Here is a 26,927-nt window from a genome sequence, read left to right on the forward strand (position 1 = left end):
GGTCACTTTCTCAGCAGTTGATGGGTTTTTCTTCCTTTCTCCTCCCCTTCTCCCCTCTTTTTGAAATATAAAGCAGAAAATCTGTACCCCATGCTCCATGTTTTGTCATCTGAAGAAGTGGGTTGTGCCCACAAAAGCTCATGATACTATTTAAATATGTGTGTTGTCTCTAAGGTGCTACAGGACTATCGTTTTTTTTAGTTAGACCAACATGACGACCCCTCTGAGGCTTTCTCAGCAGAGATGACACACTGGAGACTCCCTCACTTTGGGTTTCTTTTCTGCTTATTTCAGGCATGTATTGTTCATCTCTAGGACTGTCCCAGCCCTCGGGGCTTTGCCACTCGGGCTTTTATTGCACCCAAGGAGCCATCCACCCAGCCCCCATCAGACACAAGGTGTGTGAATGCCCGGTGAAGGCTTAGCTGCCCACCATGGCATCCCAATGCAGCCATCCTGGGTTTGGACCAGGGACTAAGGATTTGGTAACACTGTAATATTCCCGGGTAATAACTTCCCGACACTTCAGTAATGCCCGTGGAAGCTGCAGTGCTAGGGGCCATTCCAGCAGAGCGCTGGGATGTCTCAGATGTTGTGGGTGAGCTCCTTGGCGCTTGGAGGCTGCTCCACTCCTGAAGAGTGCTGAAAGGACTAGGCGGTGCCTGCCTGCTGAGATGTGAGGATGCCTTGGAATCCATCCCTTCCATGTCTTCATTCCTGCACCTCTCACACGGGTGCTGTGCAGCCTAGAGATCCCACTGGCTGATTCATGGCCAGCGCTGGACCGACCAGCATGCCAGAGGGCCCTTTTAAGCCAGACAAGTTGTACTGCAGCGAGTGCTCCCATGGGAGCAGACCTACAGTGCTTAGCTCACATCCGTGCTTTCCATCTTTCTGCAGCACTAAATGACAGCCCCATGTGTCCAGGGTACATAAGAACGTCCGTACTGGGTCAGACCAAAGGTCCATCTAGCCCAGTAGCCTGTCTACCGACAGTGGCCAGCACCAGGTGCCCCAGAGAGGGTGGACCGAAGACAATGATCAAGCCATTTGTCTCCTGCCATCCCTCTCCAGCCTCTGACAGACAGAGGCCAAGGACACCATTTTATCCCCTGGCTATTAGCCTTTTATGGACCTAACCTCCGTGAAATTATCTAGCTTCTCTTTAAACTCTATTATAGTCCTAGCCTTCACAGCCTCCTCTGGCAAGGAGTTCCACAGGTTGACTACACGCTGTGTGAAAAAGAACTTTCTGTTATTAGTTTTAAACCTGCTGATTAGTTTTAAACCTGCTGATTTTCCCTCTTTTTTTTTGTTTTTTTTTGTTTCACAGATGGAATCTGCTGGCCCACCTCCGCGTGGAAATGACATCTGCCCTCCTGGGCATTTCTGCCCCACTGGCACAAGCCATCCTCTGCCCTGCCCTCCTGGAACCTATTCCCCCTCCCTGGGCCTGGGGGCAGAGGAGCAGTGCCAGCCCTGCCCAGCAGGACGCTACTGCAGTCAGGCAGGGTTGTCTGATCTGTCCCAGACATCGCCGTGCAATGCAGGGTGTGCAGTGTTCTCATTCTCTTTTCTATTGGCAAACTGAGACCTGCAGGCCTCCTTTGCAAGTAACCCTGGGGCACCCAGGAACACATCGTCATTAACAAATACGGGCACAGGACTCAGCTGATCCAGCAGTTTGGTAACAGGATATTGAGCTTTTGCCTCGCAGGTCACCAGTTGGAATCCAGCCCGAATTGATAGTCATCAAATATCATTGTTGGCAGGTGGCTGTCCACTAACCTGTGCAAATCGCATTGGCAGGGTCAGTCCAGTCCTGCTCGGATAGGAGTTCAGACCCGTAAGACATTGGGTCTGAATCTCTGTTGTCCTGCACTTGTTCGTAATTGTTTATGCCAGCTGGGTGTAACGTGCGACCCCACAACACCTGGGTCATTCTGTAACTGTCTTTGCACGAGCAGCCAACAGAAAGTCCAGTCTAGCGACACAACTGGCCCTCTTGTTGACAATCTCCAAAGAGATGTCAAGGATGAACCGAACCGCACAGACCCTACTGTCTCCCCCTGAACGGGCACTGGACATTTCAGGTCCCTTATGCAGCCAGAAGGTGTGTAGACGGTACGGAAGCCTTCAGTCTTCATGGCTGTTAACCGTGCGCCTCCACCAGCGCTATATTCAATGCAGAGGTGTTTCATTTGCTGCAAACTTATGATTCAGCTCAGAGATCTTGCCTATTGTGATGCCACGTACTGTACAATTTACAGGCTTGCTGACAGGGCGGGGGTAGGGCAAAGGGGGTGGTTACCCTGGGGCCTGGTGATTCAAAGGGACCGGAGATTCTGGCTGCCACTGCTGCTACTGTGACAACAGCAGCTGCTGGAGCTCCAGGCCCTTTAAATTGCTGCCTTGAGCACTGCACTGCCTGTTCTAGGCAGCTCTGAGGACTGGGGGGGGGCACGCCATGCTCCAGGTGGTATTGAGGTCTGGCTGCCCTGCCCCTTCTGCCCAAGCCCCCAGCCGCCCTGCCTCCACTTGGCCTAGGGTCCCCTGCAGACTGTCAGCACCCCTGGCAATTTATTAACACAGATGATTTTCTTTTAGTTTTCCTTTCTCTTCCTGCATTAGGTTCTTTTCCCACAAGGTGGTGCAATTATCAATAAGAAGGACATTACAAAATGCTGCTTGGCCATTGCTCATCCATCTCACAAACATCCCTCACAGCGAGAGACGAACCATGCTCCGTGTGTGTAGTTTATTGAAGAGAAAGCTCAGGGGTGACTTGGTCACATGACGAACACCTGTATGGGGAGAGGCTGGACCCCGTTTGGTGTAGGAAAGACGGCTTCTGGCAGTACAGCCTCCCTGAGAGGAACTGGGAAGTCAGTCTCCCTTTGGCTGGAGAGTCTATCCTTTAGGCAGGGCGTGCATCAGGGTCCATGTGGTCTCCTTAGCCCAGAGGGAGATGGGAGAGGTTGTGGGGGCATGGGGATTTTAATGACCGGGCTTATTAAATGCTGCTTGTATTTATGTCACCGCTGGGGCAGTGATATCCACAGGTAATTACTGGAGTTTGTTTGCTGCCCCAGATGCAGGTTGTATGGGGACTCCCTTCCCCTCCTCCCCCCTGCTTGGAATTGGTGTTCTGTGCAGCAGAAATGTGACTCAATAATAAAGAAGTAAAGTTAGCCACCCAAATGACAGTGGCCTAACTCTCCGTGGCTGCACACTTCTCCGGACCGAGGACAAGGGGAGCTGAGCAGTTTCGCCCAGTTGAAGTAAAAACCTCTGTTTTGAAAAGAGCAGTTTCCAGATCTGTCATTATGAAAACCCCCATCTGGCCAGACGGGGGGCATGGTGTGAGCCCTAAGCTACATTTGCATTGAATGCTGGAGGTAGATTTTTAGCACATTTGCTGGATCTGAGCTTGTTCGGGGATATATGGGCTCAGGTTGGAATTTATACCCCAAGCTCCAAGTGGAGCCAAACCTCAGTTGCAACAGCAGAAACAAATAAACATTTTACAACTGTCATTTACACTGACAATCAAAAGTCCCAGATATGCCCAGCCCCCGCCCATTTCCTCCATCACAGCGGTGCTGAGAGCCCCACGTTCCAGCTCTTTGAATTCTCTCCTCTCACTTGCAGGTATGTTTGCCATGAAGGAAACTCCGCCCCCTGCCCTTCTGATGGGATTCGTGGTTACAAATGCCCAAGTGGCTTCCATTGTCCTACAGGCACCAGGCAGGAAATACCCTGTGAACCGGGAACGTTCAGCCCTATGCCTGGAGCAAGCACCTGCCTCCCTTGCCCGGCTGGTATGACCTGCAGACTTGCTGCCACTGTGGAGCCAGTCAGCTGCCCCAAAGGTGAGGAGCCCAGCTTCACAGCAGAACCCCCACACCCCCGATGAGAGGTTCATGGGGTGGAATCTTGACGTTGCTTTGTTGCATGAGGAGTTCCTAATGCACCCTTTGCATTTACAGGTTACTATTGCCCTGCTCACACTGCCATGCCCCTGCCATGCCCTGAAGGTACCATGAACACCCTGGAGGGGGCACTGTCTCCCACTGCATGCAAACTGTGCCCAGTGGGGAGGTACTGCAGCGGGGACGGTAACTGGGAACCAGATGGTAAGTTGTCCTGATAGATCCAGGACCACCAAGCACTGGAAGTCCACGAGTGGGTCTTTCTGAGCTGCATGGGGAGGTGGTGGAGACTCCTCTACAGAGATCAAAGGAAGGGAATTAAAGGAACCTCATTCGCTCCATCACTCTGTCATACTGTTCACTGAATGTGTATGAAGAGATTTGGATCTGTCATCTTGAGTCCTTTAGTTCCCCTCCCTGCAATTCCTGTGCTTGTTCCCTTCCCCCTCTCCTTCCTGTTCTCTTTTCCTATTGTTTCTCCCATTTCTAGTTTCTTCCTAGCTTGCTGTGCTCTCTCCTTCCCTGCATCCCCTCCCCTACTCTCTGTCTCTCCCTAGCACAGAGCAATTAAGATGATGCCAAGATGCAGAGGTTTGAGTTATGAAGGGAGAGAAGAAAAACTGAGCTCATTCCACAGGACAGTCACTCCACAGGAGGGAAGGAAAGGCCAGGGCGGGGGGCGGAAGGGGGGGGTAGTATAAATGATTCAGGGAGGGTGGAGGTAGACACCGAGGAAGGGAGGTCAGTCTAGAATAAAAGGGCCCAGGAAGTCAGAAGGAGGTGGGGATACAGGGAAACCTCTGGTGGACTCTGTACAGGAGACAGTAGAAAGCTGCTTTTCTCCTGGCCCGGCTGCCTGGTTCTGGGGTTGAGGTAGGTTCTTCCCCCAACCTCTGTGGAACTAAGTGCCACGGGCTGAGCCCTGAGCACCCCCTTTTTTCCAATGGCAGGTCTGTGTTCAGCCGGCTATTACTGCTCAGGAGGAGCTGCCGATGCTGTTCCACAGAGGACACCCAGGCTCCCCCTCAATGGGCCCTGCCCACCAGGACACTACTGTCCGGAGGGCACTCAGTTCCCAGTCGCTTGCCCCGTGGGCACCCTGAGTAACGCCACCGGTGAGTGCGTCTCCTCTTGGGCATTTTGCCTGGGATACACGGAGCAACCGGGCCTAATGATGCTTGTGCAGCGTATAGTGACAGATCTATGGCTGCCTGGGAACATTGTGGTTGATACAGCGCGGGACGCCAGGGCCACTGGGAAATTCCAGGTTTAAAATGAAGATGCAATTATAGAAGCCAAGTCCCTGTCCCTTGCATTAAAGGAGATTCTTCCTTAGGCTATGTCGACACTACAAAGTTGTTTTTTTTCAGAAAAATGGCTATTTTTCTGAAAAAAACTTGAATTACATCCACACTGCAATCACATTCTTTCGAAAGAAAATCGAAAGAAGAGGGGTCTTTCTGACATTGGTAAACCTCTTTCTATGAGGCGTACAGATAGTTTGGAATAACTACATAGTTCGAACTATCTAGCCCGTGCCGCGTGTAGCCGCGCGGCACGGGGTTCGAACAAGCCGGCTTTTAAAAATGGCAGAGCCGGCTTTATGCTAATGAAGCCCGGGAAATTCAAATCCCAGGCTTCATTAGCAAGTTCGGTATGCATTCATTACCCCCCTAGTTCGAACTAGGGGGGTAGTGTAGACATACCCGGAGTTCTTTAACAAGGGCTGTGTCTAGACTGGCCAGTTTTTCCAGAAAATCAGCCGCTTTTCCGGAAAAACTTGCCAGCTGTCTATACTGCCCGTTTGAATTTCCACAAAAGCACTGACTTCCTACTGTAAGAAATCAGTGCTTCTTGCGGAAATACTATGCTGCTCCCGTTCGGGTAAAAGTCCCTTTTGCGCAAAACTTTTGTGCAAAAGGGCCAGTGTAGACAGCTGAGATTTGTTTTCCATAAAAAAGCCCCGATCGCGAAAATGGTGATCGGGACTTTTTTGCACAAAAGTGCTTTTGCAGAAAAGTGTCCGTGCCAATCTAGACGCTCTGTTCTGAAAATGCTTTTAACAGAAAACTTTTCCGTTAAAAGCATTTCCGGAAAATCATGCCAGTCTAGACGTAGCCAAGAAGAGGAAAGAGGAAAAAGCACAGGTGCTTTGGTGGCCACTCCATCCATAGTAATCACAGCCTGAATGCGAGATGGCGTCCATTGCGGGGACACTATCTTTCAAGAAAGCAGATCGCTTTTCGATGTGCTCTGGCAGTGTGGACGCTCTCTTTCGGAAGAAGTTTTTTTGAAGATCTCTTCTGGAAAAGCTTCTTCTGAAAGAAGCCTGCAGTCTAGACACAGCCTTCGTGCTCAGCAGCATAGTGCCTGTGACGTACAGTAGGACAGTTTGGTTTACAGCCAGTGGGGACAGTGGTGCAGACGTTAGCCTCCTGATTGCAATATAATGATCATAAGCAAATACAACGCTGATGTGACTGGTTCAGATGAGTTCTTCCTCCCCTACCTGCCATTCCCTGTAACTCTAACTTCCCCCTTCCCTTCCAGGTGGTTCCTCCCCGGGCAGCTGTGTGCCATGCTATCCTGGGTTCTTCTGTGCCAGTATCGGTCTGAGCTCACCTACAGGACCCTGTGCAGGGGGTTTCTACTGCCCAGCAAACTTCAGCTCCTTCAGCCCCACTGCATTCCTCTGCCCCAAGGTACTGATCTCTGGCTGGGATCAGACAGCGATTGGGTCTCCAAACCCATTCAGTCTTGTAACCTCTGTCGGTATTGCCCATTGGTAACGGCCAACAATGCCAGGTAGCATTAAGCTAAAGAGTTTCCACCTTTCATTTGGAGAGAAGTGGCAGAGGCCATGGGTCCAATCCCGCCTCAGATGAGTCAAGAGGAGTTTTGCCATAGGCTTCAGCAGCTCTGATTGTGGCCCTTACAAATGAATGTGCTTGGATCTCTATGCATTGCTCTTCCTTCTGTTTCTGATTTCTAGGGTCATTTCTGTTCCTCTGGGTCTGCCCAACCAACCCCCTGCCCCACAGGGGAATACCAGCCCAACAGGGGTTCTGAGTCCTGCATTCCTTGCCAACCAGGTTTCTACTGCCAAGAGGCAACTGCAGGAGACCCCCAGCCCTGCCCACCACACTCCTACTGCCCTGAAGGTATGTAATCGATGTCCCTTCACAGGCACGCTAGTATATGCTGGTTCATACTGCTCTCCTGGCTGGCTGTATAGCATGTGCCAGAATATACCCTTCCCTGCCACACTGCTACGTCTGCTTTCCCTTCCGCTTCTGGTCCCTTCTCTGCTGGGTATACACCTTCCCATTGGTCCTATGTCAGTGCATCTCACTATAAGTAAGGAGGGAATCTTCTAGCAGCTGGGGAATGGGAGTGTAGAAGTGGAGCAAACCTTGGGCCATACCTACCTTTGCCTTATACCTGATGGACTCATTTACACCCGTGTGATCTGGATGTAAAACATTATCCAGTGACAATGCAGTCCCTCTGCACTAGTGTGAATGACTCACAGGGTGCCTGGCGGGCAAGAATCAGACCCTTTGTGCATATCTTCCCCCAAGTTGATGAGAGGAGGGAGAGAAGAAGTAGTGTAAGTGTGTGTGAGATTACTAGATTTGATTAGTCACAGGAGAAGAGCTCTGACAGGCAGGAGCCAAGCAGAGCCCTTCTTCATTCGGTAGTGCCTTGGCCTCAGGATGCAGTGATTTATAAAGTTTGTGGATTATATCAAGCGGGGAAGGGTTGCAAGGGCTTTGGAGGATAGGGTCATAATTCAGAATCAACTGGACAAACTGGAGAAATGGTCTAAGGTAAATAGGGTGAAGTTCAATATGCAAAGTACTCCACTTAGGGTACATCTACACAGCAGGGCAAAAGTCGAATTAAGATACGCAACTTCAGCTATGTCAATTGCGTAGCAGATGTCGAAATAGCTTAATTTGGCTTTTGGTGCTGTCCACACAACAGGAAGTTGAAGGGAGAAGACTCTTCCTTTGACTTCTCTTATTCCTCATAAAATGAGGGTTACAGGAGTCAGAGTAAGAAGTCCTCCAGTTCAATATTATCCTGAAATAAAGGCTTGTAGTGTAATAAAGCCTTGATTTAGATGGTGCTTGGTCCTGCTGTGAGGGCAGGGGACTGGACTTGATGACCACTCGAGGTCTCTTCCAGTTCTAATATTCTAGCACTATGTAGCTAGAGACATAAAGGGTAACAAGAAGACATTCTACAAACATATTAGAAGCAAGAGGAAGACCAAGGACAGGGTAGGCCCATTGCTCAGTGAAGAGGGAGAAACAATAACAGGATACTTGGAAATGGCAGAGGTACTTAATGACTTCTTTGTTTCAGTTTTCACCAAGCAGTTTTATGGTGACGGGATACCTAACATAGTGAATGCTAGTGGAAATGGGGTAGGTTTAGAAGTTAAAATAAAAAAAGAACAAGTAAAAAAATATGTAGAAAAGATAGATGTCTTCAAGTCAGCAGGGCCTGATGAAATGCACTCTAGAATGCTCAAGGAGCTGATAGAGGAGGTATCTGAGCCTTTAGCAATCATCTTTGAAAAATCATGGAAGTTGGGAGAGATTCCAGAAGACTGGAAAAGGGCAAATATAGTGCCCATCAATAAAAAGGGAAATAAGAACAACCCAGGAAACTACAGACCAATCAGACTAACATCTGTGCCAGGGAAGATAATGGAGCAAGTAATTAAAGAATCCATCTGCAAACATCTGAAAGATAATAAGGTGATAGGTAACAGCTAGCACGGATTTGTAAAGAACAAATCATGTCAAACCAATCTGATAGCTTTCTTTGATAGGATATCTAGCTTTGTAGATAAGGGAGAAGTGGTGGACATGGTGTACATAGACTTTAGTAAGGCATTTAACATGGTCTTGCATGACCTTCTTATTAATAAACTAGGGAAATACAATCTAGCTGGGGCTACTATGAAGTGGGTGCATAACTGGCTGGATAACTGTTGTCACAGTGTAGTAGTTATCGGTTCACAGTCATGCTGGAAGGACATAAGTAGGGTTCCACAGGGGTCTGTTTTGGGGCCAATTCTGTTCAATATCTTCAAGAATTTAGATGATGACATACAGAGTATGCTTATTAAGTTTGCAGATGATACCAAGCTGGGAGGGGTTGCAAGTGCTTTGGAGAATAGGGTCATAATTCAAAATGATCTGGACAAACTAGAGAAACGTTCTGAGGTAAATAGGATGAAGTTTAATAAGGACAAATGCAAAGTACTCCTCTTAGGGTGGAACAATCAGTTGCACACATACAGAATGGGAAGTGACTGTCTAGAAAGAAGAACTGCTGAAAGGGATCTAGGGGTCACAGTGGACCACAAGCTAAATATGAGTCAACAATGTGATACACGTGCAAAAAAAGCAAACATGATTCTGGGATGCATTAACAGGAGTGTTGTGAGCAAAACACAAGTAATTCTTCCCCTCTACTCTGCACTGATTAGGCCTCAACTAAAGTATTGTGTTCAGTTCTGAGCACCACATTTCTGGAAAGATGAGGCGAAACTGGAGAAGGTCAAGAGAAGAGCAACAAAAATGATGAAAGGTCTAGAAAACATGACCTATGAGGGAAGATTGAAAGAGCTGGGTTTGTTTAGTTTAGAAAAGAGAAGACTGAGAGGGGACATGATGGCAGCTTTCAAGCACCTAAAAGGGTGTTGGAAGAAGGAGAGAGAGAAATTATTCTCCTTAATCTCTGAGGATAAGACAAGAAGCAATGGGCTTAAATTGCAGCAAGGGAGGTTTAGGTTGGACATTAGGAAAAGCTTCTTACCTGTCAGGGTGGTAAAGCACTGGAATAAATTGCCTAGGGAGGTCGTGAAGTCTCCACCATTGGAGATATTTAAGAGCAGGTTGGATAGACATCTGTCAGGGATGATCTAGATGGTGTTTGGTCCTGCCGTGAGGGCAGGAGACTGGACTTGATGACCTCTCAAGGTCCCTTCCAGTTCTAACATTCGATGATTTGCTCTTAAGGGCTCTGCAATGCCCTCTACACTGCTCAGACCCTGATACCCTGTAGTCCTTCTAGGTCAGCACCGTGCATGTGAATAATTATGCCCTGTAAGTGAGATCATGTTTGTGACATGGCTAGTTTTGTCACCCTGACAGTGCCTATGCACATACACGGGATTGGAATTCCCAATTCAAAACAGTATAGTAGTGGTTACAAATAACAGACTACCTGCACAAGGAAAGGACTGTAAAGCATTTCCAGGCCTTCTCTGGCTTTATATTTACTCTCATGTTTCTGTGCTAGGTGCACTGGTTCCTTCTCCGTGTCCTGATGGCACGTTCACCCTTCCAGACATGATTGGCCTGAGGGAAGAGAGAGAATGCCTGGCCTGTTCACCCGGTCACTACTGCAGGTCCTTATTCTGCTGGTTGCCTGTGTAGTTTTAGTTGATGTTAGTATTTTACCTCCCTGCCACATTGCTGTGCACAGTTAAGGAGCTGCCTTTTCTACCCCAGAGGTGGCTGTATGTCAGTAGTTGGTGAAGTGATCCCAATATACACTGGGTTAAACCTGTGTCAGCCGACAGTCAGGGCAGTGTGTCTGTGTGTGTGCGTGTGTGTGAGTCTTTAACGTCCGTGCCTTTACCGCTAGGACTGGGGTCCCGTCGCAGAGGGCAGTCAACAGGCTGACAGATGCCCCAGAGTTTATAGGAAGAGCTTATTACATCTCAGATTTCAGCTGCTAGGATACAGGATCCCTACGTAGTGGGCAGACTAGGGAAGACAGAGAGATGCCCCAAGGGATCTGTCACCTGGGAGTGACACGATCCAAAATGCCCAAGCTCTTCCTATACCTGTCCCTTATGACCAGCTGAAGTTCTTTTAAATTGTGCTTGGTTCTGTTACAGCAACTGAAGGAGTCAGGTTAAAACTTAAACAGTTACAGGTTTATTAAAAAGACTTATACAAGCAAATGGTTACAATGGCTATTGCTCTATTTCTTAACTGCTAGCAAATACAGATTTTAAAAATGGTTACAAAGAAAATAAAGATAGAAAATAGAAATAATGGTACCAAGTGACAGCTTAATCTTTAAAGAGCTCTAAGTCTATGTGTATACTTATGCCAAAGGACCACATCCCGGTACCTCAGCTTGCCAGCAATAGGTACTTGGCAGGCGGGGTCCGACACGAGTGAATGTTTGCCTATATCCTATCACAAGCAGCGTCATATGAAAATCCCCACTGCTCTCTCTACCCCAGGGGCGGGCGTTTGGAGGGGAAGTGTGCTGCTGGGTACTTCTGCCAGGCCGGGAGCTCTGAGTCTACTCCCCAAGGCGATGATGTACCCTGGAGCTCCCTGACAGAATGCCGCTCGGGGCAGATGCATGCGGGTCTCTGCCCAGCAGGTGAGTGAGAATCACGGTGATATGTGAAGTGCACAGTAGATATCTGGTTTTAACCAGCCAGGATATGAGCAAGTATCTAGTATCTCTTCATGACCTGTTCTGACCCCTGATTTGATGGTCCCATCAGCTTAGCTAAAGGAGGATATATCTGTATTGAAAGTGCTGCATTCGTAATTGCTTCCTCACCAGCTCCTTCCATTTCCCTGATTTCAAAACAAAGACGGGCTTGACCCAAAATCCCCGATTCAAGCAATTCGGGTGTTCAAACCCGGAGCCTGGCTGAACTGTATGCTCAGCCCCATCTAGCGCCACGGTCTCTTGTAAGTGCTGCTCTAAGGTGCTGAGCAACCCGCTCGCTGTTCCCCCTTCTGTGCTGAATCTGGAAAAAGAGCCTTGAGACCTAAGTTCTGATCCCTTCACATAAGAGTTCGTTGTGCTTTGCCTCTGGCTGTGGATGGAACGCCTTGGCGTCGAAGCGAGACCTGGATTAGAGTTCTGAATGGTCAGTTCTGGCTTTTGTCCATAAGCTTCATCACCTCCCAGTCATTCACCATGGGCAGGAGAGAGGGTCCCAGAAGGTGGGCTCTTCCGGGTTAGCTGCCAGAGGAGACAGTTCTCCCTCTGGTCTATCTTTATGTCGGAGCGGGGCTTCTGGAGCTCTGGACTCCGCCCACTGCCAGTTCTCACCTCTTTGGCCTGTCAGGTGAAGCTAATGGTTCCAGTGTCTGCCGTGAGAATTCATGATCCTGGATTCGTGGCTTGTCACGCTCTGAAGGGGACTATTTTGCTGTATCACAGGGAGACAGCTACGGAGACACTTGCCTGTCAGAAGGGACGTTTTGTTGTTTCTCTCTCAGGTTTCTACTGCCACGAAGGCTCAGAGGTGCCCACGCCATGCCCCCCCAACACCATTGGAGCCATCCCGGGGGCGAAGCGGAGAGAGGACTGCCTACCCTGTCCACCGGGCCACTGGTGCAAAGCAGGTCCAAACTTGGGAGACAGTAGGAGTTATAGATCATGTGTCACTGAGGAAAGTGTGTGCATGAAATTACTGACCTCGTCAGGCTGGTACTGATGCAGGGTCTGGAATGTGGAACACAGGGAGCTTGGACAAATCCATGGTCCACCCAGTAAGCTACCCTGTCGTCATCCGCGGGTGACCAGGGCTGGCTACTGCAGAGGAAAGAATAAGTACCCACTCTATGTACATTATACTTCTACTATTACTACTCATGTAATACAGTAGTATGCAGGGATTCAGAATCTAGAGAAGGGCCTCAAATCAAATTCAGTCTCCAGTCCCCCCATGTCCCGTAGTTCTAGTCCCCCAGAAGAGCGGTGTGCTGTTTGTGGCTGGGTTCTGTGCATGTGGGTATGCGAATAGGATCCAGTATGAGATGCCCAAGAGGAGTCTGGGGAAGAAGTTTTGGCTGGAGAGTGTCTCTGCTGATGCTCCTGTTTTCTGTTTCTTCAGGGGACCCAGTGACCTATCCGTGTCCCCCTGGACACTACTGTGGTGGGGTGAATCGCACTGAGCCCGTCACAGTCCTGGCACCTCAGCAATGCCCTGAGCACACTTACCGCACAGCACCAGGGGCACGGAGCCTGGCGGATTGCCAGCCTTGCCCCCCAGGTTACCTCTGCCAAACACCAGGTGAGCTGCCATCTGAGGGTCCAGTATTGCTGCTGTTGGAGTCAGCTGCAAATCTCCCATTGCTGCAGGTCAATCCTGAGACAGGAGGGGGTGGAAATTCTAGCTCACGGATATGGCAGAGCCGGCACAGCTTGGCACTTTCTCCCTCCCCTGCTCTCCTCTTCTCTCTCTCCGCCAGGCCTCACCAGTTTTGAGGACTATCTTTGCCCCCCTGGGTACTGGTGCCCAGGTAAAGGGGACAGGGTTTTTTGCCCTCCTGGAACCTTCAGGACCCATCCTGGTGCAGCATCTTTGGAAGAATGTGACCTCTGCTCTCCTGGATATTATTGCCCGGACCCAGCAGAGACGGGGCTGCCCAATATCCAAGGAACTCTTTGCCCATCTGGCTATGAGTGCCCACCAGGTGAGATGCCCATGCACACCACTGAGTACAGTGGCTCCTGACTCTGACAGGACCCTGTGATCACTTCCTTGCAATGAGCCTCCTGGGCAGTGTTCCCTGTAAGCTGAACATTTAGGTGCCATCCAGGGGAGATTCAAATGTCACTGAGCTGATTAGCAGAGTGCCTGCAGGCCCACAGCCAGCAGCATGTGTTTCTACTGGTGGTGCACATCCACACATGCCTCAGTGCACATAACAAAATTTATTCTGCACATGGATTGAAAAAAATGAGAGGGAACTGCTCCTGGCTGCCTCTCACCCTGAAGTGACATTGTGAGCAGGTTGTCACCCTTAGGATCCCACCCTCAGTTTCTGTGATCGTGACACCCAAACAATGAGCTGCAACTGGAGAAGAACAGGTTCTTTGCAACAGCCGGACATGAGCCAGTCCCTTTCTGTATTTAAAGATGACACTAATAGACAAGTCAATGGACTCGCAGCAAATGAATCTGAGTCCTTCACTGAGCAAGGTGGGGCATATAGGGATGTGCTGTCATACCTGGTCTATAGACCACACAACTCTCTGGCTGCTCTCACAGTCTCCTCTGCCTCTCTCTGTTAAGGGCATACTTTTCCCATTGGAGGTAATTCACATTAGGAACTCTTAGGTCTTGTTCAGTGTTATCCCTCCATCTATTCCTTGGCAGGCCATGAGGTTGCACACCATAATGATGTCACAAGGCACTTCACTGATGTGACCTCCATCATCCTAGCCACGTCTCGCCCACTGAATGATTACAGGGTTATCCCTTCCGTTCCCTTCCCCTGCTCCCTGGAACATCACATTTCACCAGTTCTTATGTTCCCCATCAGGTTCAGTGAATCCAGTCATATGCAGACATGGCTCCTATTGTGGGCTCCGCACAGCGGTCCCTTCCATGTGTCCTGGGGGATATTATTGTCCAGAAGGGTCGTCCACATACAACACTCCTGAGCAGCGGTGAGTATTCTTGGGATGTAGGTAGCACGAGGCTCTTGGCAGCTCTGTAGACTCTGAAATGCACCTGCTGCAGCATCAGAAGATTTTAGTCACAACCTTCATGCATTTTGCAAACGGTGCAACAATATTTTCCAACACAATTACAGATTTTGAAATATTAGGACTTAAACTATTGGGACCAAATAAAGTGGTCCTCAATTTGTAGCAAGCAGCCTGAGGCTGGATTGGGGAAAGGGGCTGGAAGCAAGAATTTGGCCTGTAAGTTACTTTCATGTTTTTGGAAATTCATTCTGGGAAATTATAAAATGTAGGTTTGCATGGCTACGTGTTATCTGCATCCCCATGACACCATAATCCAGAACTGTGTGCTCAGAAACGTGAGAGCCTTTCCAAAGGTTCTGAATTAAATGCTGCTTTTGCTAATTTAATATGAGGTGATATTTTCACATTGTATAGTCTAACAGTCCACTCTGGTGTTATATTGTAGTGCCCCTGAGGGTCATTCTGAATGTATCCATGCAAGTATCACTCTCCATCTAGCTCTGGGTTTTAGACGGTTGCCTATGCATTCAAACCTGCTTTCAGGGAACTGTGATATGGTGAAACTCTGTTTATAGTGTAGTGAGAGAAGCTTCACTGCGTTCGAATGGAGTTTGACTAAATATATACAGACCCTTCCATTTGAAACAGGTTCCGTTCTATCACTTCTCTGAAAATGTAGCAACTATTTCCTCCCAGGCAGAAGTTTAACTGCTATTTTTCCTGGGGACTATATCCTCTCTCCTCCTCCTCCTCTCCTTTGGATATATAAACCTTCTGGGATGCTGTGAAGACTAGTTACCTCCCAGCCTGGCCACCAGGAAATTCAGCAAAAGAGTGTTGCCCATTAACTTTGCTTCTGGCCTTTGTCTCTCCCCATAGATGTGTGTTCCCCTATTACTGCCCTCCAGGCAGCGCCCATCCACTGCTTTGTAAGGGAGGATACACAGCCCTGAATGTGACCGGCTCAAGGGACTCCTTTGAAAAATGCTGCAGGGTTTGTGATCCAGGCACCTACCGGAGTGATTCCCTGATCGGTTCCACCTGCCAGCCCTGCCCATCAGGCTTCAGCTGCCCACAAGGTAACTGAGGGAGGAGGGGAATGCATGGAGGAGGAGGCTGGACTGTGGGAGGAGGGCCCCATGGTGAATCTGGGTGTTACAGAACCCTCAGGACTTCCCATGTGACTGTGGGGCTACGTTTACATTGGCATGATCTTGCGCAAATATTCTTTAGCGCAAGCGTTCTTGCGTTAAAGTATTTGCGCAAGAGAACATCTACACTGGCATGTGCCTTTGCACAAGAGCATCCGTGCCAGTGTAGACGCTCTCTTGCGCAAGAAAGCGCCGAAGGCCATTTTAACCATCGGGCTTTCTCGCGCAAGGAATTCATGTTGCCTGTCTACACTGGCCTCTTGCACAAGAACAGTTGCGCAGGAGGGCTTATTCCTGAGCGGGAGCATCGCAGTTCTTGCGCAAGAAGCCCTGATTTCACACATTAGAACGTCAGTGTTCTTGCACAAGAACTTGGGGCCAGTGTAGACAGGCAGCAAGCTTTGCACAAAAGCGGCCGCTTTTGCGCAAGATCGCGCCAATGTAGACACAGCCACATGTTAGCTTTCAAGGGAAAGGAAGAATCTTTCAAGCAGCTGATGGCGATGTTTCCACCTGGATCCTTTATTAGGCATGCTGGGCACACGAGCTACTTGTGCAGGGCATGGTGAGGCTCATGTATTTACACATTGGGTGCCACAGGCCCCATCCCAATAGAATAATTTATTCCCCGGGCCTGTCTCCTGAATTGCACTGGGCTGGGTTTTTCCTTTTCTGCCCAGTGTTTCCCCATTGGAGGGGACAGCAGTCTCTGTGTCTGAAATGCCCCCATTGCTTTTCCCAGGCACAGCAAGTTATCTCCAGCAGCCCTGCCCCAGGGGGTATTACTGCCCTGCCATGGCTCCTGCACCAGTGCCCTGCCCCCCTGGGACCCATGGGAACAGCAGTCTGGCAAAGCAGCCTGAAGAATGTCATGCCTGCCCTGCTGGATCCTTCAACCACCTCTCTGCTCAGACAGGGTGTTTCCCTTGTGGGAGCTCTTCCTCCTCACAGCCAGGTGAGTCATGGCCAGTGTGGGGAAAGCCACGTTCTCCTTCGAGTGATGTCCCCACGGGTGCTCCACAGTTGGTGCCAGGCTCGTCCTGGACCCGCAGATCGGAGACTTTGAGAGCAGCGAGCAGGCGGGCTGTGCATGCGCGAGCGGAGAGCAGCGCTCCCGCCTTTTGAAGTAGCGCGCGCGGCCGTCTCTCCTCAGTTCCCTCTTCGCCGCCCTCGGCCACAGACGGAGCTCAGTTCTCTCCTCTTCAGCGCGCTCTGCAAGACAAGGCGGAACCACCTTATCAGGTTAGATAGCCCTGAGGCACTCAGCACTACCTTCTTTTTACACAGAAAACAAAAACAAAACAAAAAAGCCGCCGCCTCCAGCTTTTACCGCCGCGCAGTGGCAAACAAAAGAAAAAGGAAACAGAAACCAGCGACCCACAAACAGTCTCAGCTGCTCGTACCACTATAGATAGCTTCTGAGAGACATGCCAGACTCTCCTAAGGAGAAAAGATGCAGCAAATGATGAGAATTTGTCAGCCTCTGATGCCCACTGTTTGGGGTGACACATGTACCTCAGAAATGTGTCCATTGCCATTGCCTCACAACCAGAGCTTGCAAAGAAAGGGAGCTCACAGTGCGCACGGAGTCTATGGATAGACCCCCATAATTATCAAGAGGGAAATAAGGTCTCGAGCACAACTTCTCCTCAGGGCAAACATCCAAGCCCTTCTCCTCAGAGAACACGCTCAGAACCTAGACCCGCACCAGCCTGCTCTCTACTCCTCAAGAATTAGCAAAGGAGATGAGCCAGGAACGGAAATGTCTCAAGCCTCCTCAATAATGAGCTGGCTCAAAGATGTGCTCGAAACAGCCCTCTCAATCAACTACCAAAAAAACGGGACCTAGTAAGGGCCCTGTGGTGACAGAGGCACCACTGGCATTAAAGGCATCTGGCTCACTACAAACAAGGGGCTCGTCCTTATCACAATTCAGGTCACCGTCCTTATCACAATTCAGTGCCTACTACGGGGATACAGGGAGCATGTTCTACTCACAAAATTCCTCCCCAGATAGGGCACACGCACGTTATGAGGCTTACAAACCACCACATTATCAACATACTCTGTGGCACACTGATTGTCATTGCTATGACTCTCATCGCAGCCAATGGTCCTTCTATCATTAGTGGGCACCATGATACACCACTGCACCACCTACACCCGCACAAACGTTACTGCTCTCCATGCACTCAGATGCAGCACATTCCTCATCTGAGGGCTCAGGTCTAGAGGAAGGACAGATCAAGGATGACCCAACTGTCCACCGATCTGATATAGCACCGAATGATAATTCATCCTCCGCTCCTGATGAAGCGATTATTCCAAACAACCCAACATCCACTGATGATATAAAACTACCTCCTGACTGGTAGCCACCCTTTTAAATAGGTCCAGGACCTATTTAAAAGGGTGGCTACCAGTCAGGAGGTAGTTTTATCAGAGGTCCGGAAGAAACAACACGAAATCCTAAAGAATCTACAGCCCTCTGCGAAGTCCAAAATTGCACTGCCTCTTGATGAAGCAATCCTTGAGGCTGCCGATGAAGTCTGGCAAACACCTGCCATGGCCCCTCCAACTAATAAAAGGGACAATAGAAAGTATTTAATGCCATCTAAAAGCATGGACTTTCTCTACCTGCACCCTCAACCAAACTCCGTAGTGGTTGACGTTGCTAATCATAGGTCCAAGAACCCACAACATTAAACACATACACAGGACAAGGATCACAAACACCTCCCTGTGTTTGGGAGAAAAGTGTACTCTTCATCAGCCCTCTAGCTACACATAGCTAACTATACAGCACTGCTTGCAAATCATGATTTTGACAATTACACAAAATTAATAGAACTCATACACAATCTTGCAGAGGATAAAAGATCTATCCTCGAGGAAATCATTAAGCAGGGTCACACTATATCCTGTACAGTGCTGCAAATGGCCCGGGATGCCACAGACACTGTGGCTAGGTCCACTGCGACATCCATGGTGACGAGACATTCATCTGGGCCGCAAGCAGTGGGAGTCTCTAAGAACCTCAGGCCAAAGTAGAGGACCTGCCTTTCAACAAAGCAAAATTGTTTGCTGCAGGTACCAATGAAGCACTAATTACAGCAAAGATTCACGCACTACCCTTTGCACATTACGGATGTACACTCCTCCTTACCAAAGAAAGCGCTACACGCCCTATCAAAGACACAGGGACACAACCTTCACTAGACAGCACCAATACCGACCCTTTGAGCAAAACCACTTCAGATCTCGAAACCAACGAAAGAGGGCCCCAAACAACCATTCTTTTGCGACCCAGGCCTCGAGGCAGCAAGTTTGCCCAACCTTCCCCCAATTACAGAACCAGGTGAGCACAATATATTTCATCATCACTTGTGCCCCTTCTACGATCAGTGGGCAGTAATCACTACAGACCAGTGGGTCCTAGAAATTGTCAACTATGGTTATTCTATCCCTTTCACGGCAATTACTTCAACCTCCTTACCCTCTTCCTCCCTCTTCAGGGACCCCTCTCACGAGACTCTGCTCCAGCAGGAGGTTTTACACCTTCTCAAAATAGGAGCCATAGAGCGGGTCCCCAAAAAATACAAAGGGAGCAGATTTTATTTGAATTACTCTCTCACTGAAAGGAGAACAGGAGGTTGGAGACCAATTAAGCAAATATCTTCACAGGCAATGCTTCAAAATGGTCATGCTCACCACAATAATTCCAACACTGGAGAGGGGGGACTGGTTCACAGCCCTCAGCCTTTGAGATGCGTATTTTCACATCACAATGCACCCGACACACTGGCGCTTCCTACATTCACGGTAGCCTCAGACCACTTTCAATGCAGAGTTCTCCTGTTCGGACTTTCATCTGCCCTCACAGTTTTTTCCAAGACCCTTGTGGTGACCGGCATATCTAAGACGTAATGGGATCACAATATCCCCTATCTAGATGATTGTCTTATCCGAGGTACCTCACAACGGACCATCAAAGACATGGTCACAATCATGAAGACTACGCTTCAGTCTCTGGGCTTCATCATCAAGGAGCAGAAATCCATACTACGCCCCACATAATCTTTGGAGTTCATAGGGGCTTGTATAGACTCCACAACAGCTCGAGCCTATCTCCCCAATCACTGGTTCGACAATATAAGAAATCTCATTATGACCATTACCACCAGCCTAACGGTACCCATCATAAAGTGCCTCAAACTTATGGGGCACATGGCGGCTACCACATATGTGGTCCTGCATGCCAGGCTGCACCTCCCTTGTTTCCAACACCTCTCTTGTTTCCAACATCTCTTCAGTGTACACATCAGCCAGCTGTCAGTTCCACAGGCACGTTTCCCCTCCCCCAAAAGTCCTCACCTCCCTACAATGGTGGACACAGGTACACAACCTCTGCAACGGGGTACCTTTCCACCAGGACCAGCCGTCCAAACAAATTATGATGGACACTCCTCCAGAGTGGGCACAGGGCATGGCTCCTTGGGTGATGCCATGCTTCTCACTTGGGGGAGAGGGGCAGCACCTATTATACCCATACACCTTCCTACCCATTCCTCTCATTCCCAGAGTCCTCCGGAAGATACAGATGGATGGGGCCCGGGTGATCTTGATAGCTCCAGCCTAGCGCCAATAGACATGGTTCACATGTCTTTATCACCTGTCTCTACAACCTCCCTACCCACTTCCAAACCACCCAGGCCTGCGCTCCTAGAACCGGGGGCCAATACTTCACCCCCAACCACAAAGGCTCCACCAGATGGCATGGTACCTATCTGGTTCTTGGGAGCGGAGCAGCAGTGCTCCCAACAAGTGAAAAATGTTCTGCTGCATAGCAGGAGATGAACAACATGCAAGACTTACCTATACAAGTGGCACCAGTTTGCACAGTGGTGCACACATAGGGCACTCGGACCATCCAGGTCACTGCTCCACCAAGTACAGGAGTACATCATGCACCTGAAACAACAAAATTTGCCAGTTTCACTGCTCCTGGTGCACATTATGGCCTTCCACCCTTCCATTGATGGGTTCTCCATAGTTGCCCACCCCATCTCAAAAAGATTCTGGAAAGGCCTGCAGAACTTTCACCCACCTCAAAAACCCTTTCCCCTCATGTGGGACTTAGAATTGGTCGTACACTCTCTCACAAGACCACCTTTTGAACCAATGGCAACTGCACCACTTACCTTTCTTACCATGAAAACGTTTTTCCTTCTGGTGATCACTTCTGCAAGCCTGTCAGCGAACACGCAGCTCTCACTTTCTCACCTCCATACACAACCTTTTACAAGCACAAGGTCATCCTGTGGCCACACCTGTCCTCCTTACCCAAAGTGAACTCAGAATTCCATATCAATGAACCAATAATCCTTCCCACTTTCTACCCAAAACCACATCATTCCAGGAAAGAAGCTATATTACACACCCTGGACATCAGAAGCGCAATTGCCTTCTATCTCGATAGAACTCGATCCTTTCATTCGTCCCAGAGATTGATGGTTTCCCTGGCTGAGAGGTCCAAGGAAAATCCACTGTGTTCCCAGTGCATAGCAAAGCTCATAACATCAATAGGGCATTACCAATGAATCTGAAGGCCCACTCCACCAGAGCTATGGTGACATCCGTTGCTTTCCTAAAGGGAGTTTTACTCCAGGAAATACGCAGAGCAGCGACATGGTCATCTAATCACACCTTCAGAAAGCATTACGCTATTCCACCATGCTCCACAACAGATACCGCAGTAGCCAATGCAGGTCTCTCCACGATCTGTAGCAATTGATCGAAGTCCATCATCCATCTCAATAGGCACGTCTACACAGTCACCAACTGTGGAGCACCCACAGGGACATCACTCAAAGAAGAAAGAGAAGTTACTTGATTCGTGCAGTAACGATTGTTCTTCGAGATGTGTGGCCCTGTGGGTGCTCCACTACACACCTTCCTCCCCGCTTCTTTGGGCAATAATAGCAGCCCATGAGGGTGTCAAAGAAGAAACAAAGAAGCAGGCTGCGCACGCTACTTCAAAGGCAGAAGCGTCGCTCTCCACTCGCGCATGTGCAGCTCATGTGCAGCCCACCCGATCACTGCTCTCAAAGTCTCCACTCTGTGGTGCCAGGACGAGCCTGACACCAGCTGTGGAGCACTCACAGGGACACACATCTCGAAGAACAATTGTTACTATACGAAGTGAGTAACTTCTCTTTGCTTGCTTCGAGAGGGATGGTAAAACACCATTGGCCTCTGCTCATTATGACTGACTTCCTGATCCGTGAATAGGACGACCATCTGGGGTCTCTGGGATGGTCTGTGCTTGCCTCCAACCCTCAGCTCCCGCCTCCTCTGTACCACACCTGAGACTGAGTGCACAGAACTTTAACCTTCCCCACACAAACTGTGGTAGCTGAGGGGATTTAGTCCCATTGGGCACAAGAGAGAGGGAAGAGTAGATAACAGGATGGGTTCTGCCTTCCTGCATAACTCCAGCATTTCCAGTCACCCCTAGTGGTCTGGGACAGCAATCCACAGAGGCCTCAGCAGGTACCATCATGACCCAGATGGCTCAGTGGACAAGTTAAGAGGGCTTGTCTACCTACCACTTCTGCATCCCAACCCACCCCAACCCCACTTGGGTCTTTCCCACCTCTCAGTGAAGGATCCTGCCACAGGAACTTCTCTGACAATATTGCAGCTGCATAAGGCAGCTGAATCATGCTTCCCCCCTCCCCCCCCCCCCCCCCACACACACAGAGTGAGAGAGGGAGATATATAAACCTTCCAAGGATAAAGTGACTGTGCATTTGGGTATGTCAATAAAGCTGTCAGGTACACCATGGAGCCAGATGGGAAGCAGATGACATAGGGAAAGTTCCCTTTTGGTGGGCACAGTTTGTTCCACAAAATATGCTCCCTTCCATTGATTTGCACATCTAATTCCATAGCACTGTTGTTCTTGTCTCCAAAGGGGCTCGGAGCTGTAGCTGCCATGGGCTGAACCGGGCTTTTCAGGAGTCAGATGGCTCTTGTATCTGTCAAGCAGGATACATCTACTATGATGAGAGAGGCAAGACAAATTCTGACACCAACAGTGATCAAGACTGCCAGCCTCAGGTAAGATATTTCTGCAGAACAGCCCTACGAGCTGAGGCTGGATGGCTGAGGGGCAGGTAATGTAACATATGGGAGGATGGTGCTGTGGTGAGAATACAAATTTGGGACTGAAGAATCGGGGGACCAATTCCCTGTTCTGCCACAAAATACTCCTCCGTGACCCTGGGCAAGACACTCAGTCTTTCTGTGCCTCACTTCCCTGTCTGTGAAATGGGGATAATACTTCTCTCCCTCACCACAGTGCTACGAGGTGCTTATGTACTATGGCATGAGGCTATATTTATGGGACTTGTGTCTCTGGGATTGTCATTCTGGCTTAGTTCAGTCAGAGCGGATGTGAAATTGTTCTCATTGTTCCTCCTCACCACCCATTCACCGGAGGAGAAGTTACCCGCCCAATATTGGGGCTTGGTTGTTGGCTGGGGCGGGGAGAGACCACTCAAGTGATGCTGCTCTGGCCATGGCGTAATGTGTTTGTGCCTAAGCCTGTCTTGCGTGTGTGTGCTCGTGTTGTTGTTGCAGGTAGAGGAGCGCTGTGCTCCTGGGGAAGTCCGTCTGGCATCCACACGCAAATGCATTGCCCCCGAACTACATGACTGCTCTCCCTTCTGCGGTGCGCCGAGTGGAGAGCTCAGTGCAGAGCTGGGCATGTAAGTCTCACTCCAGCCTCCTGCTAGGAAAGCACCAGCCAGCTCAGAGTATTTGTGATGGGTTACGTAGCCAGTGACTTCCCGGTCAGTTCATCACGTGAAACTGGCCCAGGTCGGGAGCGGAGGAAGTGCTGTGTGGTCTGTGTGAATGAGATGATGTCCTCAGCCCAGGTCCTCACTGTAGAGGAACCCGCATCAAGGCCTGCCAAATTGGGAACAACTGCCCCGGGGCCCAGTGACTGAGAAGGGCCCAGGGCTCCCAGCAGCAGCAGTGGCTGGAGCCCCAGGCCCCTTTGAATTGCCACCAGAGAACTGGAGTGCCGTGCTGGGTGCTTTGTGTGACACTGAAGGCCTGGGTTGGGGTTGCCGCAGAGTGGGTGGTGCTAAGGGCTGACTGCCCTCATCCTCAGCCCCACCCCTTCTGGGCACGGATACAGGCCCCACACACACCTGGCCATGGGGCCCACGGTGGCTGTTGGCTTTGCTGTCTTCAGCCTATCCTAGATGATGATCCCTTGCTTTGTGGGAAGCAGGCCACGCCTCACTTACAGACAGCCCCCCAACCTGAAACACACACTCACAACCAGCCACACACCCCACAACAGAAACACTAACCCAGGATCTGATCCCTCCAACAAACCCTGTTGCCAACTGTCCACACATCTACCTTAGTGACACTATCATAGGATCTAACCACATCAACCATATCATCGAAGGCTTGTTCACCTGCACATCTACTAATGCGATATAGTCCAGCGTACGCCAGCAATGCCCCTCTGCCATGTACATTGGCCAAACTGAACTGTTTTGAAAGTTGATTTGAAAGTTGCCATCCGCAAGCAAAAAAAACTTCACAGACTGCAGTGTGAAACTGCTGAGCTGGAACTCATATGCAAATTTGACAATGGCTCTTTCATTACAATAAGTAATTTTCCACTTTAGCTATTCTCACCTCCTTATCCATCCACCCTGATTAAATTAGCTCTGATGTAACACACCCACTTCTGTATCCCTACTATTTGTTTCTGTTTCTTTCACTTCATGCATCTGATGAAGTGAGTTGCAATTCACGAAAGTTTATGCCATAATAAAATTGTTAGTCTTTAAGGTGCCATTGGACTATTTGTTGTGTGTGCTGAAACAGACTAACATGACTGCCTCTGAAACCAGTCTGGTTCTTATCACTCACTCTGAGGTACTGCAGTAGATGGACCTCACATGTCATTGACTCTGTAAGTTCACTATGTTTTTACAGCTTTTACAGAAATAATCACTTGACTATGCAGATTACAGAATAATGAAGCTAGTCTGACCATCAGCATCTTGCAGCTGCGTACCCAGTGACTATGAGTAACCACAACCCTTTCTCTCCTTGGCAAGGTGTCGCTGTGAGCAGTACGTCTCTGCCGAAGAGCTGTGCGATCGAGAGTGCTTGCAGAATGCCCCACAGATCTCTCTGAGCCTGGGCACTGATTCAGAGCTTTTCCTGAAGACTGAAGCAGGAGAGCACAGAGTGAGTAGAGGCAGGCTGAGGAGAACACTAGTACATTGCACATAGGTATGGGGATTGTGCCAGGCGTGTTGGTGTGATGTGGAGAATCCAGGCTGTGCACAGGAAGGAGGGAGTGACTCCGTATTGTCCAGAGGACATGGAATACTGAGAAAGCAAGAAGATGGTGAATCCTTACAGAATAGCAAGGATGTACTGAATGGGGCTGAATGTAGGAAAGAGGTGTCTCTAGGGAGTCTTAGACACATTCATTGAAGGTAAAGATGGAGCAGGGTTGCGGGAGGGAGGCTGCTTCCAACGTTAATACTGTAGTATCACTGGTCATTCTCTAGTCCCCTTTGGCCCTGCTCTACTTTGCAGAAGGTGACAAATGTTCTGGGCCCAGATGAAAATGTGCAGAAGAGCCAGCAAGTGCATTTGGTTCTGTTTGATCCCACGGGGGTATTTGGTTTCATTATTTCCAGTGCAGCCGTACTGGATGCATTCCTCACAGGTGAGTCATGAGATCTCAGTAAAGATGAAGAGTCAGCAAATAGCCTTATATTCCCTCTGAGCTACATGGGGCAGCAGAGATTTGTGTCCAAATGTTCCATGTTAAACAAGGAGGTCCCCTTTTACAGGAAATCTAGAATGTGGCCCTGTAGTCAGAGGAACATTGATTGGCTGCACTTTCAGCTCCGCCCCCCCCCCTCCCTCCCGGCACCTACCTGCCACAACTATCTGGTTGGTGGCTATGAGATCACTCTAGTTTTCCAATAAACTACTGGAGGATTCGGTGTCATTGCCAACCAGTGCAGTGCTGAGCAAAGGTCTGACGCGCCTCTCCCGCCAGTGGACCTTTGATTTCAGTTGGGTGTTTCCTGATTGACACCAGTCTCAGTGAGAGTAGAGTTGGGTTCCAAGAGTAGAAGGGGGGGTGGTGTGGTGTGGTGGGATGGGGAAAAGCAGCTTTTCCATGTCCAGGAGTAGATTGTGTCTGATCTTGCCTCTCTGGCAGGCACTTTCCCAGTGAAGTTCCCTCTCCTGTCCTCTTTTTCACCACGCCCAGCCCTGGAAAATGTTGGGTTGGATCTGCCATTGCAGAGAGGACGGCGTAGCGAGCAGACTGCCTCCTCCAAGGACACTCGCCCTTTACTCCACATCCCCAACCCTATCTTGTGTTTGAGTGTGGGAGATGCCATCCTTTTCCAGCTCACCATCCATCCCCAGGGTGAGTCTCGTCATGTAGAGTCTCATGCTGTCTTCTAGTCAGTCTAGTCATCCTGTTTGCCTGGAACCACCACGCCTTGACTGTCTACCAAAGTGTCAGCTGGTACTGCATGCCTGAATCTCTTCCACATGTCCCCTGCCTTTCTACCTTTAGACATGCCTGCCTGCAAGGCTCCTGGAGTCTATTCTAGGACCTGCCACTGGCTCAGTGTGACGCCATGGACATGGCACTTAACTATTCTCTTAATTTTCCTATTTGTATAATGAGGATTGAAGTACCTCCCCCGGATTGTGAGGCTTCTCTTGTCTGTGTGGAAAGCACAGTGAGCCCCCCAGTGGTATGCACATTCGAAGTGTTATCATTAGGTGGTGTCACACCCCTTGGGTCCCATGCACTTCTCAGTGCCATGCAGCATGATTGCACCCACCCTAACCAAGAGGCTCAGAATGGCTAACTCTGTGCTTCTCTTGCTCAGATCGTGCTTCCAGCCACTACCCTGTCTATCAGAAGCAGCACCTGTTCAACAGCAATCCTAGCTGGGATTTTGGCCCTTTCCGAAGACTGGACTATCTCATTCGGGAGACTCACCTCAATATCTCCAGGTAACTCCTTATGCTACTGGGAAAGGGAGCTCAAGAGTGAGTAGAGTTGCCTCGATGAGATGTTGCACATTTCCCTTCTTTCCTTCCGCGAAAGGCTGGGTGTGTGACAGGGAGCAGCACATGAAAATCCAGGCCTGAGGGTTTTATGCACTGAAGTCCAGGGAAAGTCCTCCCCTTGACTTCAGTGAGCTTTGGATCAGGTCCTGAATTAACACAGACATTGAGTCTTCCTAAGAAGGCATTTAGC

The 26,927-nt window shown here is 49.5% G+C and overlaps 2 protein-coding genes across 2 annotated transcripts in view; both read left to right on the plus strand.

Moving 5' to 3' along the window:
- Positions 1-1,200: 1,200 nt before the first annotated feature.
- Positions 1,201-26,684, plus strand: LOC112544722 (uncharacterized). The gene is made up of 18 exons (XM_075909274.1): positions 1,201-3,872; positions 3,990-4,136; positions 4,883-5,047; positions 6,483-6,634; positions 6,925-7,093; positions 10,254-10,362; positions 11,212-11,357; positions 12,215-12,340; positions 12,832-13,011; positions 13,190-13,414; positions 14,267-14,393; positions 15,315-15,514; positions 16,329-16,541; positions 22,563-22,708; positions 23,231-23,358; positions 24,739-24,871; positions 25,229-25,361; positions 26,554-26,684. Exons 1-18 carry the CDS (start codon positions 3,785-3,787, stop codon positions 26,682-26,684), a joined length of 2,718 nt encoding a protein of 905 aa, XP_075765389.1. The 5' UTR covers positions 1,201-3,784.
- LOC142820499 (uncharacterized) overlaps positions 24,758-26,927 on the plus strand; it is a 33,499-nt gene continuing 31,329 nt past the window's right edge. The window contains exons 1-3 of the mRNA XM_075909530.1: positions 24,758-25,361; positions 25,866-26,078; positions 26,554-26,680. The gene's annotated coding sequence lies outside the window, so the exon portion shown is untranslated. The remainder of the gene's footprint in view (positions 25,362-25,865; positions 26,079-26,553; positions 26,681-26,927) is intronic.

The sequence above is a fragment of the Pelodiscus sinensis genome, chromosome 26 (assembly GCF_049634645.1).
Source record: "Pelodiscus sinensis isolate JC-2024 chromosome 26, ASM4963464v1, whole genome shotgun sequence".
NCBI classification, from domain to species: Eukaryota; Metazoa; Chordata; order Testudines; family Trionychidae; genus Pelodiscus; species Pelodiscus sinensis.

Coding starts and splice junctions, on each gene's coding strand:
- LOC112544722 (XM_075909274.1), top strand. CDS start 3,785: ATGCCTGGAGCAAGCACCTGCCTCCCTTGCCCGGCTGGTATGACCTGC. Junction 11,358..12,214: donor TGCGGGTCTCTGCCCAGCAG/GTGAGTGAGAAT, acceptor TTTCTCTCTCAG/GTTTCTACTGCCACGAAGGC. Junction 16,542..22,562: donor CTCTTCCTCCTCACAGCCAG/GTGAGTCATGGC, acceptor TTGTCTCCAAAG/GGGCTCGGAGCTGTAGCTGC.